Source organism: Arvicanthis niloticus, chromosome 1, assembly GCF_011762505.2.
Source record: "Arvicanthis niloticus isolate mArvNil1 chromosome 1, mArvNil1.pat.X, whole genome shotgun sequence".
Lineage (NCBI taxonomy): Eukaryota > Metazoa > Chordata > Mammalia > Rodentia > Muridae > Arvicanthis > Arvicanthis niloticus.
Window position 1 is genome coordinate 97,904,805 of NC_047658.1, and position 27,588 is coordinate 97,932,392.

At 46.2% G+C, this 27,588-nt stretch overlaps 1 protein-coding gene across 1 annotated transcript in view; it reads left to right on the forward strand.

Annotated features, from left to right (window-relative positions):
* Htra1 (HtrA serine peptidase 1) overlaps positions 1–27,588 on the forward strand; it is a 49,538-nt gene that overhangs the window by 5,173 nt on the left and 16,777 nt on the right. Inside the window, exons 2-3 of the mRNA XM_034505612.2 lie at positions 19,108–19,207; positions 19,564–19,768. Coding sequence (XP_034361503.2) covers positions 19,108–19,207; positions 19,564–19,768 — 305 coding nt within the window. The remainder of the gene's footprint in view (positions 1–19,107; positions 19,208–19,563; positions 19,769–27,588) is intronic.

The following is a 27,588-nucleotide window of genomic DNA, read 5'->3' on the forward strand; positions in this document are numbered from 1 at the left end:
AAGGACCAGTGCCACAGGGTAATTCTTTGCTTCTCTCTGTGACCTTGAGCCTTCCTCTTGGTTCTTCTGGTGAAGGTCTCTACGGAGCTGTTTCTTTTGCTTTGCCACTTTCTCTGACATTAGAAAAGAAAAAATACTTCCAACAGAGAAACTGAAGAGGGTAGCAGACATCTTGAATGTTTCCTTAAAGACTCAGAAACCTCTGGAAAGTTGATGTGACTCAAACCTGTTAAGTGACAGGTATCTAGAACCACGGGGTTACATTAGCCAGGACAACATGCTTCAGAGACCGACATGAGTGATAATGGAGGGTGGGGCAGTTAGGGTGCTGGAAGGGCGGAAGTCAGCTTCCAGCCAGTGATGTCCATCCCAAATCCATCCAAACCACTTGCTGAACAATGTCTGTGTGCTCAAAAGTGTGAGAAGAATAGGGAACGAGAGGTCAAATTGGCTGACCTTTCTTATTGAGGCGAGATGCTTTCACGATGCCTGACTGTGGGCTAAGCTGCTTTCTGAGCTTCCCTTTCTGAATGTGTGACTGGCTTCCTCACCAGTAAAACAATCACGGAAATAGGACTGTGTCTGCTCACCCTTCTCAGCGCTGTCAGCACGGAAGGACATCGTTTCATGAAGTGTTTAGCACTGTCTGGTGAATTTCTAGATAGAACTCTGTTCTGTCAGCTGTAATGATAACCACTGTCATGGCCATCAAAGCTCTAGTGAGGTAGTCAGCTCAGAAGAAAGGTCTAGAATGTCTGTCCTGTGGAGCACTTTGGGTTGGTGAGCTGGGTGGGTTAGGAAAGATGCACAGAGAAAGAGTGATGGAAACACATCCCGAGGCTGGCATCAAGTTTGCTAGTCTGGAAAGGTTCTCTGGAGTCAAAGGCTGCTTTCCCATAGCCTCTGACCATCCGGTCTCAGTCATTACTCCAGCATTCTGAAAAGCATGTGACTCCTTTGAAGTGGCTGCATGTGTGGGGTACCTGGGAGTGTGTTCATGTGTGCACGTGTGCTCTCGAATGTGCGAGCGCCGAGACCATCGGCACATGTTGAGCATCTTCCTCAGCCATGCTCCCCCACCGTATATTTTGAGATAGGACCTCTCATTGAACCTAGAGTTCATAGATTCAGCTGACTTGCCTAGCCAGCAAGCCCCACGGACTCTCCTCAGTGCTGGGATGATAGAGGTAAGCCACTGTTATCCTGTTACTGGCTTTTTCACATGGGTGCAGGAGATGGAACTGGGCCTTCATGCTTGTGCCTCAGTTTACTGATCTGAACATTTTCCCAGTCCTTATATGAACTATCTCATTTACTGAGTAGGGGCTTATAGGAGACGGCAGTTAATAGACATTCCAGGTCCTTTTTGAACCTGGCCTGGTTTTGTTTTTATGTTCTGGAAATTCGTCATAGGGAAAAATTTGTCATGTCTTAAGGAAAGAGGGGGAAAAAATAACCCCCCAAATTTGGGAGTTTACAAATGCCCTATTATTTTGATTGCTAGGACAAGTTGGTTGAGTTAGCATATTTCATAAATGGTCCTGTATAGCATTGGTTGACAGCAACTACTCCCTAGCCACAGGACAGTCACATCTGTGCACCGGATTCCCGGAGGGCTGGTTGTCGTGGTTGGAATTTTTGATAATTTCCAAATTTGAATAACCCATGTCTTCATGAGTCAGAGCCTTGTGCAATATTTCAGACTTCAGTAACGTCTTCTTCCCTGGTTGTGCAATGAGCTCTCTAGAAGGAGATGCTAGGCTTCCTGTGCAGTGAGCATGTTTGTCTCAGTGTGGATGAGATGTAGAATTCCCTTCCACACAGTCTTGGGCAAGATGCTACCCGATCATCCGACACTTGGGGCATCTCACGCCCTGTGACTAAGACGAGTTCTCTATTTGGTGCCCATACTCAAAGCAGGAGTCATCACTCTGTAGACAGATGGATGCACACTGCTGCTGGTTGGGGTTGCCTCAGTACATGCTGGCCAGCTGGATATGGGAGAGGGAGGGCTCATCCAAAAGTTAACATCTGCTTTTACACACACACACACACACACACACACACACACACACACACACACACACAGTGAGCTGCCTGGAAGTGGAACATTATATTCTTGGGTGAGGATAAGGGAAATGTCACCAAACCACGGTGACCTAAAAAGTGAGCACTACTGTTCTAATTGGGTGACAGACTTTGTCTTGTTCCTTTGTGGATACTGGGAAGGCAGTGGTGTTAACCCTGCTGCCTAGCTATGGAAATAGTAGAGATTCCAAGAGATGTCATCCACTTAGGGCCACCCACTAAGGAGAGAGCTAGGATTTGAACTTGGCTCCACCTCACTCTCAGACTGGGGGCCTTCCTTGACTTGGGTTGTTTAAAAGCATGCTGATTAATCTTCAAATATTTGGAGTCTTTTTCGGCCTCTTCCTTTTTATGACTTTCTGGTTTAGTTCTATCGTGGTCTGAGAACATGCTTGGTGATTCTGATCTTTTGAATTTATTGGAGTGTATTTTCTGGCCTTGAATGTGGTCAGTTGGTAACTGCTTCACATGGGCTCGAGAAGAGCATGTGTTCAGCTGTTGTTGGCTGGAATCTTCCAAATATCAGATGTAGTGTATTGGTGGTACTGTTCAGATCAAGCAGACACTGATTTTGCACCTCTGTTGACAGGGTCTGAAAGAAGGATCCTAAAGCACCCTCAGCTACAGTCTGTCTTATGGGACTCCATTTTAGTAAACTGGATCTCCTCAGCCCCACTCCCTCCCCCACCCCAGCATGAGTTACTGACTCTCTGTGGTATTGTTTCTTGATGTGTTGCTTAAAGATAACAATACTGCTTAGGGAACACCAGCAGAGTATTGTGGGGTCAGATAAACTAATGAGATGGAGAATGAGCCTTATCAACCGGGAATAAGAGTGATTGACAGATACCTGGACTGCTAGACAGTAGGTCCAAACTCTTCTAGATCTCTTGCTCGCAAAAAACACCCACCAAGACGGATCCAGAAAAGATAGAAAAGTAAGATGCATGCTTACTGGGTCACTTCTGTCCATGGTCACTGTCAAAAAATACTTGAGATTGGGTGCTGTACAGAGAGGCTTATTCTGCTCACTTTTCGGGTGTTTCCTTGACTCTGGTAGAGATGTCATGGTGAGTGGCACACTGGGAGTGTGAACTGGAGAGATCATGAGAAAACATGGAAGTCAGAGAGAGACCAACAGAGGCCAGGCTCATTCTGTGGGAACAACCCTCTTGTAAGAACTAACCAGGGACCCAGGAGAACTGCCTTATTTTCCTCTAAAGGCCAGGCCCCCCCAGTTATCCAGTTGCTTCCTTATAAGGCCCTGTCTCCAAATGTTCCACATTTCCTTCTAACAGCACCACTGGGGGGACACGTTCAAACCACAGAAGCCACCATTGCCACCGTGGAATCTGCTGGACTTTCCACTACTCATCTCTGGCCACACCAGCTCTTCATTTTCATGTTTCCTTGGCTTTTGTGGACCAAGACACTGCCTTGTGGAGACACCAGAGGCTGGCCAAAGCCACCAACTAATTGTAGGGAAGACAGTATCCCTGAGCAGGTGACCTGGAGCTGAAAGGTGCTGCAGGCCTTACTGCCCAATTCCTCACACTGTAGGTGGGAAAGCCGAGCCACCTGAAGGGAACTTGGTTCTCACAAGCTGTTATTGGACTTGCTGGAGTCGGAGCCTGGGCCCTGTCAGCCCTAACAAAACCACATTCAGGTACATGTCCTCAATAGGTCAGCTAAAGACACAATTAATAGGGAAAAGCAAAAATAAGATACTCAGTGTGGCTATATGGGGAAGAAAGACAGAATGGTCAGTGACCCTTCCTGTTTATCTGTGGGAATTCTGACATGAGGTTTAGATTTGAATAGAGGGTCAGAGGTACACGGTGTAAGCTGTTCAGGTCATGGATGTGGTCCCTCCATCACTGTCTCAATGACCCATCATTGTCTCAGCTCCAGTCTCACTGGGAAGATGCTCTGATATGTCAGGATTGTGTGAAACATCTTTCCTGAAGACAAGTTTCTCCTCTGGTTGGCATCTTTTTTATCTCTCAGCATGAGATTCCTGGGGAAAATTCAACTCCTTGGGGACCATTGTTTCAATGGTATGATAGCCAAAGGTGGGTGGTGTGGGGTGGGGTGTTTCACAATAGTCTCTTTAGAATATGTTTGTATCTGGGGCTGGAGAGATACTCAGTAGTATGAACTGCTCTTGCAGAGGATCCATTGGGTTCCCAATATGTTGGGTGACTTGCAACTGCCCATAACTCCAGTCTGGATAATCCAATACCCTCTTCTGGCTCTCACATGTGCAAACCCACACATGTGCACACAATTAAAAACAAAGTCTTTTTAAAAGCACGTCATCATCCCTGTCAGAATGGTTCCAGCTGCGTATATATGTGCAGCTTGGTGAGGGCTGACCCTATGAACCCATCTTGGCAGCCTCCTTCTGGAGCAGTTAGGTGTTTGGAGGAGGCTGGGGTCCACATGGGAGATTTTTCCCATGAGGCCTGAGAAACAGTAGGTGTTTTCACTCAGTCTCGATTTTCAAAATGCCATTGAAGAGATTTTTCCCCCCCTGCTTGAAAAGATGACTGCAGAGGACTCCTTGGCAGTCCGTGTGGTAACTGACTTCTCCCCTCAAGCGTTTGAGGCCCTGGAATGTTAATTGCAATGCACTTGCCTCAGGGAAAATCTGCGCAAATATCATAGTGAGTGATTCAGTGCTGAGGAGCCTCAGTGTCTAAACCTATCTATGGTTTGAACTTTGTCAGGACGAGCCTGCTTTCTTCTCTTCAGACAGGCTCGGTTTCTTTCTTCCATGTTATTTAGCCATCGTGGTCTGATGATGATCTAAAGTTGTGCTCTACCAGCTTTTAGAAGTCAGAAAGCATAATCACATCAAAATACACAAGGAAAGAGATTCAAGTTCCTCGGGTCTCAAGCTTCACCCCCGCCTCACCTCAGGGGGCCATGGTTGTTAGCATGGCAAGGATTGTTTTTTGATGTGTTGGACTCTTTTAGGATAGATAGTGCCAAGTACTGTAGCTGGAGAGGAGTGGATAGGTTTGCTGTAGCCCTTGGTGTTTATTGTCAAACTCTTTCCCCAAAGGGTTGTTACAGTCCTTTGTCACCAGTGATGGAATTTTTGTTTGTTGAGAGAGAGAGAGAGTGTGTGTGTGTGTGTGTGTGTGTGTGAATGTATGTGTCTGGGGTGCATGTGTACATACCCATTTGTGGTGGTCCTGAATCCAGGGGTCAATCTTGGGTGTCTCTTTTATTTAAAGCCTTATTTATTTATTTATTTATTTATTTATTTAAGTATTTTAGTGTATGAGTGTTCTGTCTTCATGTACAGACAGCCCACCAGAAGAGGGCATTAAATCCCTTTATAGATGGTTGTGAGCCATCATGTGGTCACTGGGAATTGAACTCTGAACCTCTGGAAGAGCAACCAGTGCTCTTAACCACTGAGCCATCTCTCTAGCCCCTTGGGTGTTTCTCCTGGGTGTTGTCTTGGTATTTTTTGAGACCTGGGTCTCATTGGCCTGGAGTTTGCCATGTAGACTGGCTGGTCAGTTAGCCCGAGGGGTCTACCTATCTGAACCTCCTGGGCACTGGGATAACAGGCATCTGTCCCTGCCTTGGGTTCTTGGGCTTGAACTCAGATCCTCAGTGTTTGTGTAGCAAGCACTTTACTGACCAAGCTACCTTCCCAGCCCAGCTGTGGAAGATCAGCCTCCTAAGTTGCTGAAAGTCTACAAGAAATTTCCTCGAAGGAACTCCTTCAGGATACATGGCAGCTGTGGGTTCAGAGCCAGCAAAACCACTCAGTCCGTAGGTTTTCCTGTTTGTTGTCTATCGGCATCTTTATCTCCAGGTTCATCACTGGTAAGGGGAAGCAGTGTTTGGGGTAGAATGAGCCCTTCTAGAGATTGGAATCATCTGGGTTAGTGAGTTGTGATCATAGCTCATCTAGGCTGAAAAGGGGCTTGTGACTGCCACATCAGCCTTCTGGTTGGTCACTTGTGTTCTTGATGATGTGTTTTTGAGGAGCCTGCGTCAAGTGAGGGGATTTGAAGGTCCAAGGACATTCACCCAGTATATGATAGAAAATGCAAGTCCCTGGGTACCCAGTCAGGGCTCACTAAATGGAACCTTCTAGATGCCAGTTCTTTCCAGGATGTGGATTAAGGCTGGACTGTTTCTCTTTTGAAAAGTGAAGAATGTATTTATTCAGATGCTTTGGATACATATAGGGGTGTAATGTGAGCCACATAAATTCACTTTTCTAGTTCGCTAGTTCCATTCAAAAAGAAAATAAAAAACATGACATTATTATTAACTTTGATTTTAATGACAATATTTTCAAGACATAATTCACATATAGGGTTTTTATATGTTCTTGGTGCTGTGGACTTATCACCCCTAGTTCCAGAATATTCCCACCGCCTTTAAAATAAGCATAGCACTCATTACCAGACACCCCACACTTCCCTTTGCCCAGCTCTAGCCAGCTACCAGCTTACTTTCTATCCCTGGGAATTTATTTGCTTTTTCAAGACATTTTCTACAAGTGGGGTCCTATAATGTGCTCTGCTGTGACTGGCCTCTGTCAGATGGCATCATGTTATCATTTTTATGACTGAAAAAAAAAATCTTTTCATTGTGTGGCTATGGGAAGATCTCTCTCCCTGATGGAGACACATAATCCCAGCTCTGAAAGTCTAAACTGCTCAGACAGTATTAATGTATTAGTAGTTATGAAACAAATTAAATATTCCATAAGGCTGAGAATCCCACATTGAAAAGATCAGGAAGTGTACTTTTCAGATTTATTAGAACATACAACTTTTTTTTTTGTAATTATAGAAAGAATGTTGGAAATGGTTTCACCTCTTCCCTCATTTGACAGGCAAGAGGCCTAGAAAGAGGAAGTGCCTTGTTTTTGGACCCAGCCCCCTCCCCCTTTTGCAGCTTTCTCAAGGCATCATTTCCTTCTGGGGTATGTATGTCTCAGGTTTGTAAGCCCCTCTTGCTGTCCGGTTAGTCCACAGGAACAGCAGTTCATTGGCAAGCGGGCATCCGTGCTTCTCTGGGCTCCAGCCCTGGTTCTCCTGCCTCTAGAGGAACAGCCTCCTGGGCTCCACCTCCCAGCCCTGCCTGGAGGTTGGAGTTTCAGGGGCTGAGCATCCAGGCAGCCCCAGACAAAACAACCAGAGGAATCAAGAGCAGGAAGAGAGCTCAGCTGAGGAATCTGTGAAGGGCAGTCCTGGAGCCAGCCGCTTTCAGGGAAAGTGGACTGAGGTTGTATGGACTGTGCTGTCGGCTGGTTCCCTGCTGTTAATAATAGACACTTGCTGGGTGTTCAGAGATGGCTGAGAACGATGCTCAACCCCAAGCACTCGCCATGTGGGCATGTGAACAAAGTTACTAGCATTTTCTTTCCTCTTGTCCTTGAGACAGAAGTAACTTTTTAAGATGAAAGCGTCATTTAACCTAGACACATGCATCTATAAAAGGCACCTTTTCCCGGGAAAGCCAAAACTACAGAATTAGGTCGAGCTGTGAGTCACAGCACAATTAGGGGCTGCAGGCCAACTGGCCAGATGCCCCCAGTTGGGTCCTGATGTGTCCAGTTGTGGGAGACAGCCTTGAACTTGTTTGGGTGACCCAATCCCCTTCCCTTTACCTGCTGTGAGTGAGTGTCTGGGCACCTGGGCTGCAGCCTTATCCTAGCCCTGCAAGCAGTCTCTTGCACTACCTTCAGCCATCGCAGCCTGAGGTCTGGCATAGGGCAAGCTTTTCCCACGTGGAGCCGTCTGGGAGACTGTACCGGAAAGAGGGGCTGCCAGTGCTTGGAAGTGCCAGTGGGCTGAGAATCAAGGCCAAGCTCCCTGGCTCCACCTCCTCCTCCTTCTTTATTCATTAGGAGGAAAGAAAGAGGTCACAGGAAACTCTCAGGAATTTTATGCAAAAGACAGGGGCTTGCTGGCTTGCGTGTTCTCTCTCTCTCTCTCTCTCTCTCTCTCTCTCTCTCTCTCGCCCTCCCTCCCTCCCTCCCTCCCTCCCTTCCGTCCTCCCTTCCTCCCTCCCTCCTTTCTTGGTTGTCCTTGAACTCACAATCTACACATAGTTGGTCTTGAACTTTTGCTCCTCCTGCATAGGATTACAGTGTATGTATTGGAGATTAAACCCAGGACTTTGTGCATACTAGACTGTGGAGAGATCATCTTGTGTATTGTATGGATGCATCAGTTGTCAGTTAAAAAGCTTATGGCCTATGGGTTAGGCAGGGAATAGAGGCAGGAGATTGGCCGGGAAGATGTGAGGAGACTGACCATGGTACCTGAGCATAGGTAAGCAGCCACGTGGCAGAATGCAGATTAGAATAAATGGTTATTTTAAGTTATGATCTAGTCAAAGTAGAGCCTAGCTATATGATCAAGGTCTCTGCAAATATATTTTGAGTGTGAGTCTTATTTCTGGGAGCACGGGCCTGGGAGGAAGAACCAGGACTAACTTTAACATTATAGACTCAGCCAATGGAGCCACATCCCTAGTGCCCTCCCCTAAAATTTTTGACGGTAGGAATGAAAAAACTGAACCAGACATGGTTGCAAAACATTGTTACCCCAGTACTCCGGAGGCAGAGGCAAGAGGATTGCTACAAATTCAGCCTGGACTACACAGATGACCCCCACCCCAGCCCCCATAGAAGATGGAACAATGGACAAAATATTCATTGCATAAACATCACACCCAATCAGCAAGGGGCGTGTCTTTTCTCTTCCCTTGTGTCAGTCTGCAGACAGTACCGGATGATGGCACAGGGTTTTGGTTTCAGGTTCATCTTAGACCTCCGCTGGCTATCTCTGCCCTTTGTGCAATTTTCTGTTCCGGGGCCCCTCTCCTCTTGGCTCATATCCTGTGCTCAACAACCTGGAATGTACAATCTCAGTACCACTCAGAAAAGTGATTCTGGCTTTCTGGACAGTTCTAAGTCTTCCTTCTGTTTTCGCTGCCTTCCCACCTCAGACTCATCATTGGACCCGGGCTGGCTCTTGCCGACACTGGAATTTAAGTGGGACACACAGAACATAGCCATTCAGACTTGTATATGGGCTTATGGGCCTGGTGGGACATCTTCGCTGAGATTGCCGGGTTATACTCTTTCTTAATTTTCTTTCCTTCAGGCACAGGAGGCCTATCTCCTACACACTTTATACCCCATCAGCCCTTTAGATTTTCCTGACCCTCAGAGAAAGCAGTCCAAGTTCACTGGCAGAGGGGGGCCCTGTGAGTTTCCCTTAGACCCATGCTCGTTCCTCGAAGCTTTCCAACCCTCCTCCCGACTCTGCTCATCTGGACTTTGGCTCTTGATCTCCCAGGCCATTCTCAAATTCAGCTACGACTCTCACAAAGGGAGCTTTTTCTTGGGGACAAATGGTGCAGCAGGCCCCTCCCCATCTGTTCCTCTCCCTGGCTTTGCAGTACACACCCCTCCCCAGCCACAAGTTCTAGCCCTGTCTCCACATGTCACCCATACCTGCTTGGGTCTCAGCTGCTTGTATTTTACCCTGACGAGGAAAGTCCCGGGGGTTTTCCTGCCGTGTCAGGATATCCCAGGTAATTTCTTCTTCCTTCCAGAGACTGGCTGCTTGGTGCGCTTGGTGTTAGTTGATTTGATACCACAGGTTGCACCTTCTCCCTGCTCTGTGAGATCTCACTTAGTATACCTACACCCCCAGCAGAGAAGTGTGGGGATGAGTAAAGTGCTTGCCAGGGAAGCCTAAAGGCTGAGCTGACTCTCAGCACCTTGGTCAAAAGCCAGGCAGGGTGGCATATGCTTGTAATTCCTGAACTGGGGAAGGGAGGCAGGATAGGCCATCCAACCTAGTAAAATCGGCAAGCACCGGGTCCCAGTGAGAGACCCTGCCTCAAAAATACAAAGTGATGGTTGTTCTGAAGGATACCACTCGTGGTTTACTGCTAGTCTCCATGCACATGCGCACATGTGGATTCAATGGCACACAGAGAGAGTGGGGGAGGGGGAGGGGGAGGGAACAGGCAGTGCTAGTATGGGGACTTTGGCTTGAGTTGGGAGTCTGGGGCTTTGATTGAAGTTGCATTCCAGCCCCAGCTGCCCTGTTCTACCCTGTGCTCCAGCTCACATGGCACACCGCCGTCAACGGAGCGGACAGGAGCACTTGCAGACGGGCACCTGGAGTGGGTGCTTTTTTCTCTCCTGGTCCTGTGTTGACTTAGTAGCTCTTTGTAGTTCCTTGTCATTAGGTCATGCTTTGGACTGACCAAACTATCAAATATAGCACATGGCTCTTGGGCCGCCTAAAGGTGGAGAAAGGACACACCCAGTACGTACCCGTTTGGCTGTGGATCCTCACAGGCGGGGTTGTCCGTATTTAAGACCCACTGGCATTTCAAGGTTGCCACCAGAAGATGGACCTCACAGGGTGACTATTGACTGTGGGAGGGTGCTGGTGACAGCTGGGAACCGTGTCCTACCCCTTTCACACCTTTCCCAAAGATCACACTGCTAGTTTCTTCCACACCCTCAGGGTGCTTGCTGTGTTTACCTGTGTTTTTTATAGTTGCCTTGCCACGGGGGAGAGTGCTTCCTTGTGTCTGCTGGAGCCTGTGGGCGATTTTATCCTCTAGATTCCTGGGAAGGACTTCAGGCTCACAACAGCCAAGGCTCCAGATGGTAATCTTCTAGATAAGGGCTTCTCTTTGACCTCAGGTGGTTGAATGGGCACGCACACATTTACCAGTGGCTTCCTCTCCAACCTCTGTAGGAGACGTTCTGGCTCCTTTGAAAGACTTGTATTGCTTGGCCAGGCCTACATGGCAGAAGGAAGCCATTCTGAACCTGAAGTGTCTGGGAGGAAGATGTTTTCCCTTATGGCTCAGTCCTGCCCCTTTCATCCCCCTTGGCCTCCTGCTGAGCAGGCTCTGGTATGGTCCCTGTGGGTTTTTATCTTCCTTCCTATCTCTTCTTTCCTTGAGTCCTGGTTTCTGCCAAAACTGACCTGTGCTTGTATTTGTAGTCTTTCAGATACAAATTCAGGTGTGACTGCCTATGCTAGGATTTGGAGTTGAAATTAGGAGGAAAATTACAGTTGATTTGAGAGCTGAGAGGGACCATCAAGGCCACCTAGGAGAACTCTCTCAGTGTGGAGTAGAGGAACCTCAGTCTGAGGGTCCTGCCTGTGGTTGTATAGCTTGCCTCTGCCTTTGTGCACTGTCCTAACATTGAAGATCATTGAGGACAAAGAAATCTCAGCTCCCAGCAGATGGGTACTGTGTAACCATGCGTGAGATGGTCATAGGGTTCCTGGAAACCACAGATTAGGAACATGCCTCTAGGAACTGTAGCAGCCCAGCTTTAAAATCAGTTGAACTTGACATGTTGGCAGACTGACTCCTTCCAGCATGGGCCTATCCAGTCCCACAGAGTCCTGGAACTATAGTCAGAGGGTTCTACCTGTTTTAATGCTCTGCAGTTACTGCCTTGAGATTCGTAATCTTTGGGACAAAAGCCTCATTTTCATTTTGCCCTGGTGCCTGCAGATGATGAAGCCAGTGTTGAATGTGGGTCATTGCACTAAATGCCAACCATTTGACCAATCTGTACTTGCAACTGATTTGAATTTGGGGAACAGGCCGTTCCCTGGGAATAAAGAAGGATTCATTTCTTTTCCCTCGAATACACTGTGTTCTGTTTTCCAAATTCGCTGTACGTATCAACTCTGCAGATAAATTAGATGGTGGGATTGTTCTTGCTGGAATCGAAGGCTGGACTGTTGGATTTGCATCCTGTCCCCGATCTTTCAGTCCAGAAGTGTGAATCAGGATCCCAAAGTGGTGTGGGGTGTAGGGAGCTGAAAGCTGAGGCTGAGAAGGGAGGCTGCAGCCAGCAGAGATTAAGCTGGGAATCTCTGTGCATGGCTCAGCTTCCTGCCGTGCCACTCACCACTTCTGAGACTTTTTGAGGGGAGGCAGGGAGCAAGTATGGAACCTCCTATAGTCCAAGCTGGCCTCAGACTTGATAGGTAGTCAAGGATGACCTTGGATTCACATCTTTCCGTCCTCATCTCTTGAGCACTGGGATTACAGGAGCAGTTTCCTGGTGTCTGGATTACTGTGCGGTACCAGGGATAGAACCCAGGGCTTCATCTACACTAGGCAAACAACCTTATCAGTTGAGCCACACCCTTAGTTCGGTTCTGGGGCTTTGAGACACACTCTTTTCTGCTGTAAAGATTCAGCCATAAGGGCCACCCTGAAGGCTTTGAGGAAAACCTAGAGGAAACATCTGTGTCTAGCATTGTGCTTAAGCACAAAGCCTTATTGCCTAGTATCGCCTAGTATTTTACTGCCAATATTGAAGGCAGAGTGAGCTCTGACTAGCTGTTGGGAAAAATAAAGTATTCCAGGCAGGAAGCAAAGTGGTTGGGAGTATAGAGAAAGGGCTGGAGTGGACCACTATGTTTTGGGGACTGCAAGGGCTGACATGTTCTCTGTGTAGTATGTCACTTAGGATAGCTGCCGTGTGACAGGACAGAGCCTGTGGCATCTGTTAGTGTTTTTGTCACTGTGACAAAACACTTGGTATGAAACATAAGGGAGGAAAGTGTTCTATTTTTTAGACAAGGTTTTAGGAATCTCAAGCTATCGTTGGACTCATTGCTGTAGCCAAGGATGACTTGAGTTTCTGGTCCTCCTGCCTCTGTGGAATGCAGAGGTTACCAGCTACTGTATCCAGTAACTTCTTTCATGTTAGGCAAGCAGTCTGCCGACTGAGTTACGTCCCCGTTGCCCAGGGAGGGAAGATTTATGGTTAACTGGCTCCATTTCAGTGGGCTTGTGAGGCAGTTGCAGGAACTGGTAGCAGAGGGGTCTGCTCATCTAATGCCTGCTGAGGAGGGGATGGGTGGGGGGAATGGAGGGAGGGGAAAAGGAAAGATCTGGAGACCAGAAAAAGATGCACCCCAGTGATGTCCTCTCAACCAGGTCCCATCTGCTACCTCCTAGTGATGTCACCATGTGATTACATCATCAGTGGATTAGCCCATTGGGGAAGTCAGAGTCTTTCAGTGATTGGATCCATCAACATACAGAGATCAAGTCTTCAACATAAAAGCCTGGGGGATGGGGGGAGATACATCATGTCCAGCCCTGTAGCTGGTCTTTGCTACTTTGTGGGTTCTTCTTTTTCCCACTTTTTACCCCCTCCCCCATCACTAGATAGGAGAAAAGGATAGAGGGGAGAGAGATAAAAATTCTTGACTCTAATTTCTTTTAATTTCTTCTTTGAACACGACTACTAACATACCACAAACAACACTCCCTAGAGACCATCAGCCACCAACCCTGCCTATTGAGGCTCTGGGATTTATATGCTGTCTGAAAAGTTCCCAGAATTCCAAACGTCACAGTATTGCAGAAACTATCTGCAGCTGGCAAAACCACACCTCTGCTAGAGCATGAGGCAAATCATAGTCAGCTACTGCGGACAGTCGGAAGGAGCCACAAATCCCCACACCTGGAATTAAAATGAAAACATTCTTACAATATTTCTGTATTTAAAAAAAAAACCAAAATTCTAGAGTTACCACTACACAGCCCATAATACTGAAGCTACTGCAGCTGATGAACGGTTTCACCTCTATAAGTTTTCCACATGTTAATGCTTTGTTACAGCTCTTTCCAGAGACATGGGGCCTTGTTTGGCTGACTTTCACTATACATAGTCTCTGCTCTGTATTCACACTGGTGTAGGGATTCAGTAGCATCAGAGGTCCCAGACTGTCTTGGCTTCTGACAATCTTAGCACATCCTCTCCTTCCTTCTAGAAGATGGTTGTATCACAGTAAATTTTTCATGACATTCCCAGGCCGAAAGAACACCAAAGAATTGCATTTGTCAAGCAGTGCTATCCAAACAACTTATCTGTGTTCTTACAGCATAGTAGTCATTAGGGAAAAGCAATTACCTTTCACTTCCCCTTATCACTGTTTGCTATGAATGGAATATTTATTATATACATCTCTTTGGTGACTTTCCTGGTTAGCTTCAGGTATCCATATACAGGACCCAGAGTTACCTGAGCGAGTCTCACCTGGGGGATTACTAGTCAGATTGGTTTATGGGGCATTTTCTTAATTGCTAATCAATACAGGATGACCCACCCACTGTGGGCAATACCATTCCTAGGCAAGGGGTCCTGGACTGTGTAAGGAAGCTAGGGAAGCTGAGTGGAGGCTAGGGAGAGCATGCCAGTAACCAGTGTCCTTCCATGGTTTTTGCTTGAGTCCTGCCCTGATCTCCCTGAATGATGGATTGGAACTCAAAGATGAAATAAACCATTTCCTCCTCAAATTGTTTTGGTTGTGTTATTTATCACAACAGGAAAACAAACAAGACTAGCAATCCTTGACCTTTCCAGTATTATAGACAAATTGAGTACTACTTCCACCATTTCCAGTGTTGAGTAATTTTTCTGTGATCTGTTCCTTTTATCAAAGCAACTGCCAGCAGCCTCACCTTGTGGAGATAGGGGGTCATCCAAGGAATGTTGTTTCACAAAGTTTTGAAACCATCATCTCTCTCTCTCTTTCTCTTTCTCTCTCTCTCTCTCTCTCTCTTTCTCTCATATATATGCATCTATATATATGCATATGTATATCATGAATATATATATATATTCATGAAAACCACCTTGGCCTTCACGTAAGGAATGCAAACATCTACAGATTTGGGCATGGACCTGGAAACCCATCCATTCTCCAGTCATTGCTGAGGGTCAGGCTGCTGAACCAGGGGCCCTATTCTTTCCAGTAAGCATTCTGTAATGGGAACTGTGCGTTTCTCTCTTTGGTCCTAAAAGGTAGTTGTTGAAAGTGGTTAATTCAAAGAAGAAAAGGAGAGAAACAAATGGTGGTTTAGATGGTCCACACCGTTAATCTCAGCACTCAGAAGGCAGAAGCAACCGTATCTCTGTGAGTTTGAGGTCAGCTTGGTATACACAGGGAGTTCCAGGACAGCCATGGCTATGTAGAGAGACCTTGTCTGAAAAAAAAAAAAAAAAGAAATAAAAGAAAGAGGTTAATAATACTGTCTGTAAACCCTCAGAGATGATGAGTTCTAAGAGTTCAACATTTATGTAGTGGTGTGCCTATTAGTTTATAATGGAGAAAGACAGGCCATTTGCTTTTTGGGATTGAATTCTGGCAGCCATGAGCTCATAAAGCTATAAGAAATCGTTGGCTGTACTTAATGGGCCATTTGTTGTGTTAAAATCAGTAATACTAAATATTTATTAGCCAAGTGGAAAGATTTATCTCCGTAAATTGTTGTGACTCATCTTTCCGCTTGCTAATTCTGGTTATTTAGATGATTTTTGTTTAAAAATGAAGTCCTGTTGTAAGTCATTCAGTGTTTCCTGTCTGAGACTTGCTATGGATAATACCAGTCTTTAATGTCGACATACATTTTAGAAGTAGGTTATCATTTTCTACTAAAACTCCTAAGGTTTCCTATGGAAGTGTGTTTTAATCTACACGTCCACTGGGGGGGAGGGGGGGATTGAAAACTTAACTGCATTGAGCCTCAAAACTGCAAGTCTGGTATTTTTCTGCATTTATTTAGTTCTCATTTAATTTGTTTGGACACTTGTTTTGGAGCATTCAAGGGACAGTTCTTACACAACCTTGTTAATATTTTCCCAGGTATTTTTAAAATACTTTTGATGTCATTATGGTATTTGTAAGTTTTTTTTTTGTAATTGTTTATTGCTAAATATACAAAATCTAATGGATTCTGTGTATTGAACTGTTTTCCTATGGCACCACTAAACTCACTTATCCTGGTATTTTATTTTTATATTCCTAAGAGTTTTCTAGAAGGACCATCATATCATTTGCGAATAAAGGCAATGTTTATGTTTTTCTTTCTAACCTCTGTGACTCTGATTTTCTCTTTTGCCTCATTGTATGTGGGCCATTACTACAGGGCAGCCAGTTCCACCTTTGTGTACAGCCATGCACTGATTAGGAAGGGCCAGCCTCAGCCCCACAGTCTTTCATCTTTGCAACTTCCAGGCTAAGGGAGCAAGGTGGGACAGGGAGTGGAGAGTCGGGGTGGGGTCATGCTCCTTAGGGTGTGCTGGACTTGCCTTCTGATTGGTCTCTCCATTGCGGTCGAGTGCCCATCTGGGTTGCAGTTGGGGCTAGATCACGTACTGACCGAACCTCTGGCCTTTTCTGCAAAGCTGTGGGGGGTAACTTTGTGAGCCGTGAACGGGTGCAGGTTGTGATCGGAAAAATGAGCTTGTTCTCACAGACTCTACCCATCAGCCAGTACAGGAGTGGCTATTAGTGATGCTGTTGGAAGTTCCAGAACCACTTGAGTTTGCATAGGTTGTACCTCTGTCTCCCTCCTATCCCTGTTGTTTCATTGATGTCTGAAGTGCTCACATCTGCCCAGAGTCTCCTTCTGACCAGCCCTCTTCTTAACTATACTTTGTGGCTTCATCAGGAGCTCTCTGGGATGGGCTCTACATTCTCATCCTGTAAAGCAAGCACTAAGCTCTGTGCTCTTAACCTCACGTTCTTTTCTAACCAGGGATTAAGCGTAGAGGAGCAGAGTCCGGTGATGTGGCTGAGGCCACACAATAGTGGGTGCAGTGCCCAGAGCCATGAGTGACCATCAGAGGTCAGAGCTAGTGTTTGGTGTTCTTCCCTTGATGAGGGCTCTGGATGCAGCAACCTCCATCTCTCTGCATTCCCTGGGTTTGACAGAGCCAGCCTGGCTTCACCTATGGAGTGGGTGTCTCTGGGTTGACCATTCTATAAGAAGGTCAGAAGGAGGGCCATCAGGGTGTCTGTAGACACAAGTAGACTGTAACAGTCACTCCCTCCAGTTAAATGAAACATGGACAGGCCCCCAACCACACTGCCTTTACATCTAAAGATGCTCTGAAACGACAGGAGCAGAAATCACACATCTCTTCTCTTTGGGTTGATGTTTTGTCCATCTTTGAGCAATTAGTGGGCATTTCTGTGCTTAGTTTGTGTTTAGTTTCTCTGTGAATGTCTACTAGGTCACAGCAATGGAAGTCAGCAGCTAGCTTGTCACTGTCCTCTTCCCTGCTCCAACTAGCCAATGGGAGAGCCCTGTACCCATCCCCAGAGCTACATATTCATTGTTTTGATACCTCCTGTCATGCTGATAGTTCCAGTCAGGAATCAAACCGTCACACACACAACTCATCCTGGAGACATTTTGCTGGTGAGGAAATGGAGACTAACCTGTGGACTGAAGATAGGCCTCAGGCCTTCATGTGCCTAGGCCAGATCCTTCTTGTAGCTTTCCTGGACAGACATTGGAGCCACTCTCCCTACTATGTCTGAGAAAGGTACCTGCTTCTCATTTGAGCCTGAAAATCCCATATTTATGTTCACCCCGGAGTGGGCAGATCATCTTAAGCCTAATTCAGCACATCAGAAAGAAGTGAGTTAGTTAATCTTCAAGGCAGGAGTCTCGCAGCTGGTGGTTTCAGAATACCACGTGCCTTCTGGTTGCTGGCCAGCTGGAGTTAAACCTCCACTTGGTCCTTGTCCCAGGAAGCCCAGATACACTTGTTTACAGCTGTCTCTCAGTGACGTTTGCCAGACTCTGTTCAGGAGGAACGTTTCCACTCCCATCGTTCGTTCCATCTTTTATTTGGGTGTTCAGGGGGACACGCCTATTAATCATAACTACCTAGGAACGTGGGAGAACTGTGGGGTTTAAATGAAACCCCCACCTTCCACCCCTTATGCTTGGTTCCCAATTGCTGGCCCTGCTTGGGAAGGCTTAGGTGGTATAGGCTTACTGGAGGAAGTATGTCACTGGGGGTAGGCTTTGAGATGAAAAGCTTCTCATCACTCCCAGTTTGCTCTCTCTGGTTTGTACTGTGGTAAAGGATGTGAGCTCTCGGTTTCCTGTTTCTGTCCCCACCACTATAAAGAACTCTTATCTCCCTGGAGTGTAAACTCAAATAAAAGTTTCCGTCTATAAGTTGCTTTGGTCATGGCGTCTTTTCACAGCAACAGAAGGTAACTGATGCAAGAAGCAGCTCTGTGTGATGCTGATGCAGAAGTGGGAAAGTTATGCATTGGATGAAACCACAGAGTTGGGGACAGATGCCAGATTTTCCTGCTATTTAAGTTTATTATTAAGACCACTTAGTATCCATGGAGAAATCCTGGCCTCAGTTTCCCCAAATATAATATGGTAACAATGCTCATTTTCAAAGTCTGCCACAAAGTAGAAAATTAAAAGGTTTTGAACGTGGACATATTAAGGTGTTTCTGCCATGAATTTGTCAAGTTAGTTTGTCTCCTAACAGTTGCAGTTCTTTTCCTGAACTTGAGAATATCATCACACCATGGGAAGAGAGATCAGATTTCATGGCTCTATCAATCGGCTTAGGCTGGGGAACTGGGCAGATGGAGGCCCCCTTCCTTCCAGCATAAGAAGCTGGTCCCTGCATGTCCCTGTGCCCAGTTGTGTCCGGTTGGAGTACTGCAGACCCTGATGGAACAGGAATAATCCACAGATGCCCTGGAACTTTTTGGGGAGCCTGGGAATATGCAGCTGTGATGGGTCACAAGAGGACTGGAAAGAAAGGTCCCAGTTCTTACTCATAGCCCAGAGCCTAGGGAGTGATTGTTTCCCTTTCACAGAGAGGCTCGCGCATGTGAGTGTGTGTGTGTGAGTGTGTGTGTGCATATGTTTGTTATGTATGATTACATGTGCATATGTGTTCATATGCTCATGTATGTTCTATATAGATGAGCGTGCGCGCACACACACACACACACACATATATATGTAAGTGCATGTATGTGTATGTTTGTGTGCTTGAGTGAGTATGCATGTATGTAAGTGTGTGTTGATGCTTTAATGCGTTTTGGCTCCCTGTATCCCATATCTTGCTCCAGGCCTCAGCTCAGGCTCAGTAGCACTGAACTGTCTCATCTCTGCTTTTGTCCTCAGGGCAGGAAGATCCCAACAGTTTGCGTCATAAGTACAACTTTATTGCTGATGTGGTGGAGAAGATCGCCCCTGCTGTGGTTCACATTGAACTATATCGCAAGTAAAGAGGCCTTCCTTTTCCCTCACTAATAAATAGCACCAGAGCTACTTTTGAAGCACATTAAAGTGTCAGGAATGTCACTGGGCAGATTCCTGTGTTACGATCGAGTTCTCTGCCTTAGGGAAAGTTCCCTATTTAGACCTATAATCTTAGCCCTTCAAGTGTTTTAATAACTTCTAGCTCTGAAGAGATTCCCAGGGAACATTTCCTAAGTGGAATCTTTTTGATGCATTCCAAAAAGCAGCTTAGTGTTATTTAGAAAGCGTTAAATGCTGGCTCGATGTGTGTGAGTTGCTCTCGCAGAGTCCTTTACTTGTGTATGCAAATGGGCTGATACTCAATAATGTCTGTTTCAGGCTTCCTTTCTCGAAAAGGGAGGTGCCAGTGGCGAGTGGGTCTGGATTCATCGTGTCGGAGGATGGACTGATTGTGACAAACGCTCACGTGGTGACCAACAAAAACCGGGTCAAGGTTGAGCTGAAGAATGGAGCTACCTATGAAGCCAAAATCAAGGATGTGGATGAAAAAGCAGACATTGCACTTATCAAGATTGACCACCAGGTGAGATGAATCTGAGGCCCAAGTGCCTTCTGGGTCAGCAGTGCCCAGCTCTCAGAAGGTGAGGTAGAGATGGTGAGGACATCAGAGCTTTCTGGTACCCCGGGAACATTCAGCAGTAACACAGAAGCTGAAGAGAGGGGGGGATGAAAGTCCCTGGAAGAAGCTGGCTCTCAGATCAGAGGTTTTTAAAGTAGCATTTTATCTTTATAAAGCAACAGGCTACAAAGAGTTAATGGGTAGCTGGAAAGAATGGAAATTCCTATCCTTGATGAAAAAGCATCTATTACAAAGTTATGTTTGTCTTCACTGAGGTGACCTGGATTCTCTGTGGCTACAGAATGGGATTTAAAAAGATTTTTTTAAAAAAAGTATTTTTAAGTGTGTGTCATGTTCATAAGTGGGCATATACACAGAGATGTTGGATACCCTTGGCGGTGGTTACAGGGTTATAAGCCACTGGACACTGGGTCTCTGCAAAAGTACTATGCTCTTTTGACTGTTGAGTCATCTCTGAGCTCCTTGTTAAGAGTTTGTTTGTTTGTTTTATGTATGTGAGTGTACTGTCACTATCTTCAGACACACCAGAAGAGGACATTGGATCCCATTACAGGTGGTTGTGAGCCACCATGTGGTTGCTGGGAATTGAACTCAGGACCTCTGCAAGAGCAGTCAGTGCTTAACTGCTCAGCCATCTCTCCAGCTTGTTAAGCTTTTTATACTCAAGGTGTTGGGAAACTTAAGATAAAATTAGCACCTCTCCCTTATATGATGACATGGCCATAGTCCCCTTAAAAGGGCTGCAGTGCACTATCTACCCAAATTATAGCCTTCCATGAGTACAGAACTTAGAAGCAGGGCCAGTACAAAACTAAGACACTGTGAGAGTGAGCTCGGTTTGAAAAATGCTTATATGCAATTGCTTTGCGGGTTGTTGGCGTAGCTACTTCTAGTCTTACCTGAATGTTATTTTATTTTATTTTTGGATACTTTAAGACAAGATCTCAAGTTCTAGCTGTCTTAGAACTTACTTTGTAAACCAGGCTATCCTTGACCTCACAGAGATCCTCCTGGCTTTGCCTCCCGAGTGCTACCACACCCAACAAGAAAATTTTTATTCAAGGAAAAGAAAGAAAATGTTTTTAATAATTCTGTTTATAGTCACTTTTGCTCAGCAAAGTCTTTATTGTTTTAGGTCTCATGTAGCACAGTTGCCTTCAAACACATTTATAATCTGTGGGTGGCTTTGAACCTTTGACTCCCCTGCCTCTACCATATGAGGATTATGGATATGTGGGACCAAGCCAGGTTTACACAGTATTGTGGATCAAACCAGGGCTTTGTGAAAGCTGGCCAAGCACTCAGCCACACCTCCCACACTTGTTTAGCAAGGCCTTCATGCCTGAAACTAAATACATTTCTTACCGGATCACCGGTAGAAATTCCCAGCCCACCTCATGTAGATCACATGGGGATGTGACGTCTGTTTGCACTTTTGGTGAGATTAGAGTTTCCATTTTCTTCCTGTCGTTTGGAATTCCTTCAGATAGAAGGTAGAAGGGTCAGTGGGAATTTTGTGGTTGGTGCAGAAACAGACATGGGTGGGGCGGGTATGAAGTGTAGCATTTTCTGGTGAACTCTTGCTTGCTTCTCATCTGACTGTGAGCTATGCAGTTAGCTAGGTGTGAAGTCCTACTGTGTATTCCAGCTCTTGGATGGAGAAAGCTTAAGATACTGTTGGGGCAGTAGGATTCTGGGTCCTTTTATCCCTTTTAAAACAGCATCAGGCAGCCTTTCAGAACCTCCTCCATACCAGGCTTGTTCCCTTACCTTCTCAGAGGCTGGGATGGGGCTGAAGGTTGTAGATACAGGCTCTGTGCCCATGCTATGACTGACTTTAGTGAGGTCACAGTTGTGTGTTATTTCTGCTAAGTTACTGTGAAATTTCTATCAACAGCTCATCTTTCTAAATGTGTTTATTGGTACCAAGACAGTTGGTCCAGGCTCTGACTTCACATCTAACCGTTCTCTAGTATACAGAGTAGCCTTGTTATTCCCATTTTATAAAAGAAGAAGGAATGCTCAGAGGCTACTCCTCCATTTTTATCACCCCTTAGCCTCCTCGGAGCCAGGCTGCAGACTCCAGGTACCCAACTCCATAGTCATTAGCACAAGGACAGACCCTGGCCTTTACCTGGGATGGAATAGCACGACCTTAAATAGCCCATGGAAAGGTTGGCATGTCCCCATTTAGGAATGCTGCTAGCAAGGTGTCTAGAATTCAGTGGTAGCACCGGAAGGAGATTGGCCAGAATAGCACAGCCAGTGACCACATGTAGGACCTTCAGACTCAGTTCCTGAAAGGCAGCCAGCAATGGGGGCCTCCTGGCCATCTGCAGGCAGGGCGCTGGCCTGTGTGGTTTGTGAGCTGTCTCCTCAAGTAATTTCATGTTTGGAATGCGTGGGTGCATACCACGTGATTGCTTCCAGTCCAGGGATATTCTTTTCTGATTTTGAGCCAATGTGGAGACAGGAGGAGCCTCGTGTCACCTCTGGCATATCCAGGCAAAACGTGAAGGCTCTCAACAGAGAAGCTGTGTGTAGGGCCTCAGGCAATCCCTACGAGCCCAGCTCTTTAACCAGAAGCCTGCTATTTGACATGTGCTGCACGAACCCCCCCCCCCCCCCCATGTTTGGAAATGTAAAATTGAACCGATGTGGCTTTTTGAAAATGGTTGGAAATGAAAAGCTATTACATTGCAGACACCCACATCAAAGCCTGGTTTCTGCCAACTAACCTGTCCCCCCTCTCCAACCCCCGCTCTTCTTTTCTGTTTGTCCCTGTTCTGATGAGAGTTATTGTAGGGAGAGTCTGGCTTGTAAAGCTTGATTTGAAAGGAAGAGGCTGGCCACCCAGGTGAGTTGTGTTCTAGCAGAATTTACCTCGTAGTGTGTGGTGTGATCAAGGTGTGTGGTGGGCAGTGATGGGTTAGGCGCTTGCTTGGTGTTGTGTCATTTTAGGGGCACCAACAAAGGAACAGGTCAGGGAAGACAAACTAGGATTGTGGGTGTGGTGGTGCATATCTACAGTCCTAGCGTTTGAGGGAGGGAGGGATGTGAAGGCATGAAGATCAGGAGATTAAAGCCAGTGACTAATTCAGGGGTTGGTCATCTAGGCCCAGTTTCCTATCAGCATGAGTTTGCTTGAGTTGTCTGTGACTCACACTAAAACTGTCCTTTTTCATGAAATGGAAGGCGCAATGGACATCTTGTTCTCTTGATTTTTATCCTCCCCTCTTTTTTTTTTTTTTTTTTTTTTTTTTTTTTTTTCCTGAGAGCACCAGCCATCTTTTCTTTGGGCAGATCCACCATTGGACAGCTTTGGATGGGTGGGTGGGTGTTTCTGCACCACAGTGCCTCAACCCACATGGCCCAAGTTTGGTAAGCGCAGGCTGCCCCTTATAATTGCAAACCGCTGATGGACACTGCTCATGGAAAGGACACAGCTTGTAAGGCCTCTGTAGTCACCGGCACAAGGCAGGCCCTTTCTAAGTGCCTTCACTTCCTCCCTCTCACAGAGATGCCGCACATCTCTAAGGGCTTGAAGCTGCTTGGCTTGCAGTTGCCAGAGAGCTTTCTGGGCTTGTGACCAAAAGCCTCTCTTTTGTTTCTCTCTGCTGAGCCGACACATGTGCACTCACTCAGCCTGTTGCATTTTGAGACCCTGAAGAGCTCAGTGGGAAAGGCTCACATGGGGTAGCCTTCTGTAGTCCGGATTTCTGTTCCGCCCCCTGGAGGAGAGAGGATGACCCCTACAGGTCTTCCCTTTAGCCTCACGGGATTCTCCTGTCCTAGAGCTGAAACTAAGGGTCCTCAGTGGAATCAGTGTTGGTCTGGAGGTGGGGGGTGGGGCTCACACATGTAAATATTTTAATGGAAAGCAGCTTTGAGGGCAAACTAGTTCAGCTTGGGATACAAACTATTTCCAAATGTGTTTAAGACGAGCCACTGGCCATGTGTACAGAATATTTTTAACTTTAATCCAAAGACAGTTTTTTTTTTCTTTTTCTTCCCCCCCCCCCCCCCAGCAGTTTAAGAGGAGGATAGAGCTGCAAGTGACGGAGGAAATGTTAAATGTCATCCTATCAGGTGTCTTGAGTCTGGAACAGGGGCATGGGCAGAAATATGGGGAAGTGTTACGAAAGTACAGGGGAAATTTGTTCGCACAGCTGTTCTTCCAGCTGTTGTACTGATTCCTCCAGATGCTGCCCCGAATATGCTATAGAAACCCTCTCTTTCAGAGCAGCCATTCTCAACCTATGGGTTTGCACCCCCCTTGGGGGGTCACATAGCAGATATTTACATTAGGATTCATAACTGTAGCAAAATTACAGTTATGAAGTAGCAATGAAATGACTTTATGGTTGGGGGTCACCACAACATGAGGAACTGTATTAAAGGGTTGTAGCATTAGGAAGGCTGAGAACCACTATTTCAGAGTGACAACTCCTTCCTTCACCCGGCTTGTCTTGGAGCCCCTTCCCTCATCCTCCTACTCCCCACCATCTCTGCACAGCTCCCCGAGGCTTAGAGCGGTCTTTCTTCCTGGCCTTCCCTTGTTCTTCAGGGATGCAGTCACATCCTGCTTTAGACCCCAGGGACATCCTTTTGCCTGACTCACTGCATAAAGTAGTTTCCCACATCTGAGTCCTCCTTAACCTCCCCAATCCCCATCACAAGAGGGATAAGACTCCATAGATTCTGTATTTGCCCTCCTTCCTCATTTAAATAGAAATTTGTTGCTATTTGTTGCTGTTTAATTTTTCATTATTTTTGGATGTGTGTGTGTGTGTGTGTGTGTGTTTTAATATGCTGTTCAGAATAGCCTCAAACTGTTGGGCTCAAGTAATCTTCCTGTTTCAGCTCCCCAAATACCTAGGATTTCAGGCCTGTAACCCTGAACCTAGCTTTCCTTGATTTGATTTCTCTATCTCTGTCTCTGTGTCTGTCTGTTGTCTGTCTCTCTCTATTTAGGTGACAGCTGCTTTCCACCTTATTCTGTGAGACATGGTCACTTGCCAAACCTGGAGGTTATTGTTGTGGTTAGAGTGGCTGGCCAGCAAGCTCCAAGGCTCCCTTTAGCTCTACCTCCCCAGTGCTGGGATCCCAGGTGTGCCTGGCTTCTTTGTGGGTTCAGAGAATCAAACTTAGGTCCTCAAGCTTGTGCAGGAAGCACTTCACTGACTGAGCCATCTCCTCAGCTCCTCATCTCTGTTCAGACTCCACATCATCTGCTAGAGTATAAAAGACACATTTCTTTTGGCCTTCAGGTCAGGTCATGGGTACTGGACATCTATGTAGCCAGTTTTAGGTCAAGTTGACATAAAAGCTAGAATTATCTGGAAGGAGGGAATTTTTTTTTTTTTTTTGATGAAAGATGAGATAGATGTCTAAGGACAGAATATGTTTAGTCTCATAAAGAGAGGTAAAACAAAGACTTAAAGCCAAATATGCATAGTATTTAACATGGAGATTTCTAGTTAAAGCAGACGCAAAACCAAACACAAAACACAGAACAGCATGTTTTCCTAATCAAAAAGGGTGTATTCATAAAGAAAACTGCTAGTTTCTAAGCTAACAAAAACTAAAACACAATAACAATATAGAGCCAGGACTTGGTAACACTAAGTCTTTGTAGGTCTTTGAAAGCATATGAAGCTTAGATTAGAAAGACTGTTAGGAACTTGGTTCTTTTAATATTTGATCATTGAAGGAGATTAATTGAGAAAATACCTCCATGCCAGGTGGTGGTGGCACACGCCTTTAATCCCAGCACTTGGGAGGCAGAGGCAGGCAGATTTCTGAGTTCGAGGCCAGCCTGGTCTACAGAGTGAGTTCCAGGACAGCCAGGGCTACACAGAGAAACCCTGTCTTGAAAAACCAAAAAACAAACAAACAAACAAACAAAAAAAAGAGAAAATACCTCCATAAGATCCAGCTGTAAGGCATTTTCTTAGTTATTGATGGAGAGGGACCCAGCCCATTGTGGATGGTGCTATCCCCAAGCTGATGGGCCTGGGTTCTATAAGCAGGCTGAGCAAGCCATAAGGAATAAGCCAGTAAGTAGCATCCCTCTATGGGCCTCTGCATCAGCTCCTGCCTCCAGATTCCTCCGCTGAGTGAGTTTCTGTCCTGACTTCCTTCTATGATGAACAGTGATAGAGAAGTATAAGCCAAATAAGCCTTTTCCTCCCAAACTTGCGTTTGGTCATGGTGTAGACCACAACTAATCAAAACCCTGATGGAGACAACAGCATCTGCTCAGAGATTAGCCAGGCCCACAGCTCCCCAGTGTGATGGATTGAGAGAGAGAGAGAGAGAGAGAGAGAGAGAGAGAGAGAGAGAGAGAGAGAGAGAGAGAGAGATAGAGAGAGAGAGGGGGCTGGAGAGATGGCTCAGCGGTTAAGAGTACTGACTGCTCTTCCATAGGTCCTGAGTTCAATTCCCAGCAACCAGCAACCACATGGTGGCTCACAACCATCTGTAATGGGATCTGATGCCCTCTTCTGGTGTGTTTGAAGACATCTACAGTGTACTCACATACATAAAATAAATCTTTAGAGAGAGAGAGAGAGAGAGAGAGAGAGAGAGAGAGAGAGAGAGAGATATCATGGCTAGTACCTCGCTCCTCTGAACCAGCTTCAGATGAAGAGGACTTTGCAGCAGGCAGGCTGTGCACTCTTGTCTCCCACTGTTGGCTTTGGCCAGATACAGCCCAAGTCAGGGCTACACTGAGCTTGTGGTCTTAGTACCTCAGAGTGCTGAGGAAGCAAGGAGACTTCCTGTGGGTTCTTTTCCCTGACTCTAACCACCAGGTAAATATTTGGACACAACCTTTATCCAGACTTGCGGTGGTTTTCTTTCTCCCCTCAGGCCTGCCATTGTAGGTAGGTGCCTGGCCACATTTGGCCCACTAGTCTCATAGACCTGTTTGAAGTGGCTGAGGCATAGCCTCTGGGTATCATTGTTTTTGCTCATAGAGGGTCCTTTTACTGCTGAGCCTGCTGAGAGGGCCTGAAGTCTGATGCTTCACCATGGAGTTCAGAGCAGGGTCACTTGGGGGGGAGGGTGCTGTGGGGACTGGGACTTTCATATCTAAACCTCCCATAATTTGGCCCTGTATGTGGATTGTCAGCCTCTGGTGGCCGGCCGATGGGGCTGACTCACTCGGGTTCTCCTCAGGCCACTTGACTGTCAGAGGATGCTGACTAAGCCCCTGGGCTCTTCCAAAAGCAAATCAGATAACCAAAGCCTGTGCATCCTCTGGATGCTGTCCTCTTCCTGTAAAGCAGGCTGGAGCTGGAGTAGGCACTCACTGCCCCAAACCTTCCTATCTGGCTTTTGTGAATGTCCACTGGCTTCTGTGTCTGTCCATTTTGGATGCTTTTCTGTGCTTCCTCTTGCTGTGCTTTTTGTGATCTTCTCTCTCAGAACTAGGAGGGCTTCTGCTGCAGTTGTCAGAGATGCCACAGATTCTGTTGATGTGCAAAGCTCCTATTACCGGATTGATTTTTACCTTTTTTTGTAGGGAGGTGAGCATTAATATTTCATGAAGGAAGAAGTGCAGACAGGGACGTGGAAGGTGGCTTTTATTCTACAGTGCAAGTCCTCAGTCCAGAAGCGAATGGCTACATGGCCCCTTATTGTTCTGATTGTAGTCATTTTGGCATGTGAAAATATTTCACTTCCCAAACTCAGAACTGGAGCCCTGTGTGTTCTCTGGCCCCATTTCAAGAACTTCGTTGATGGTTGAGGAAATTCTT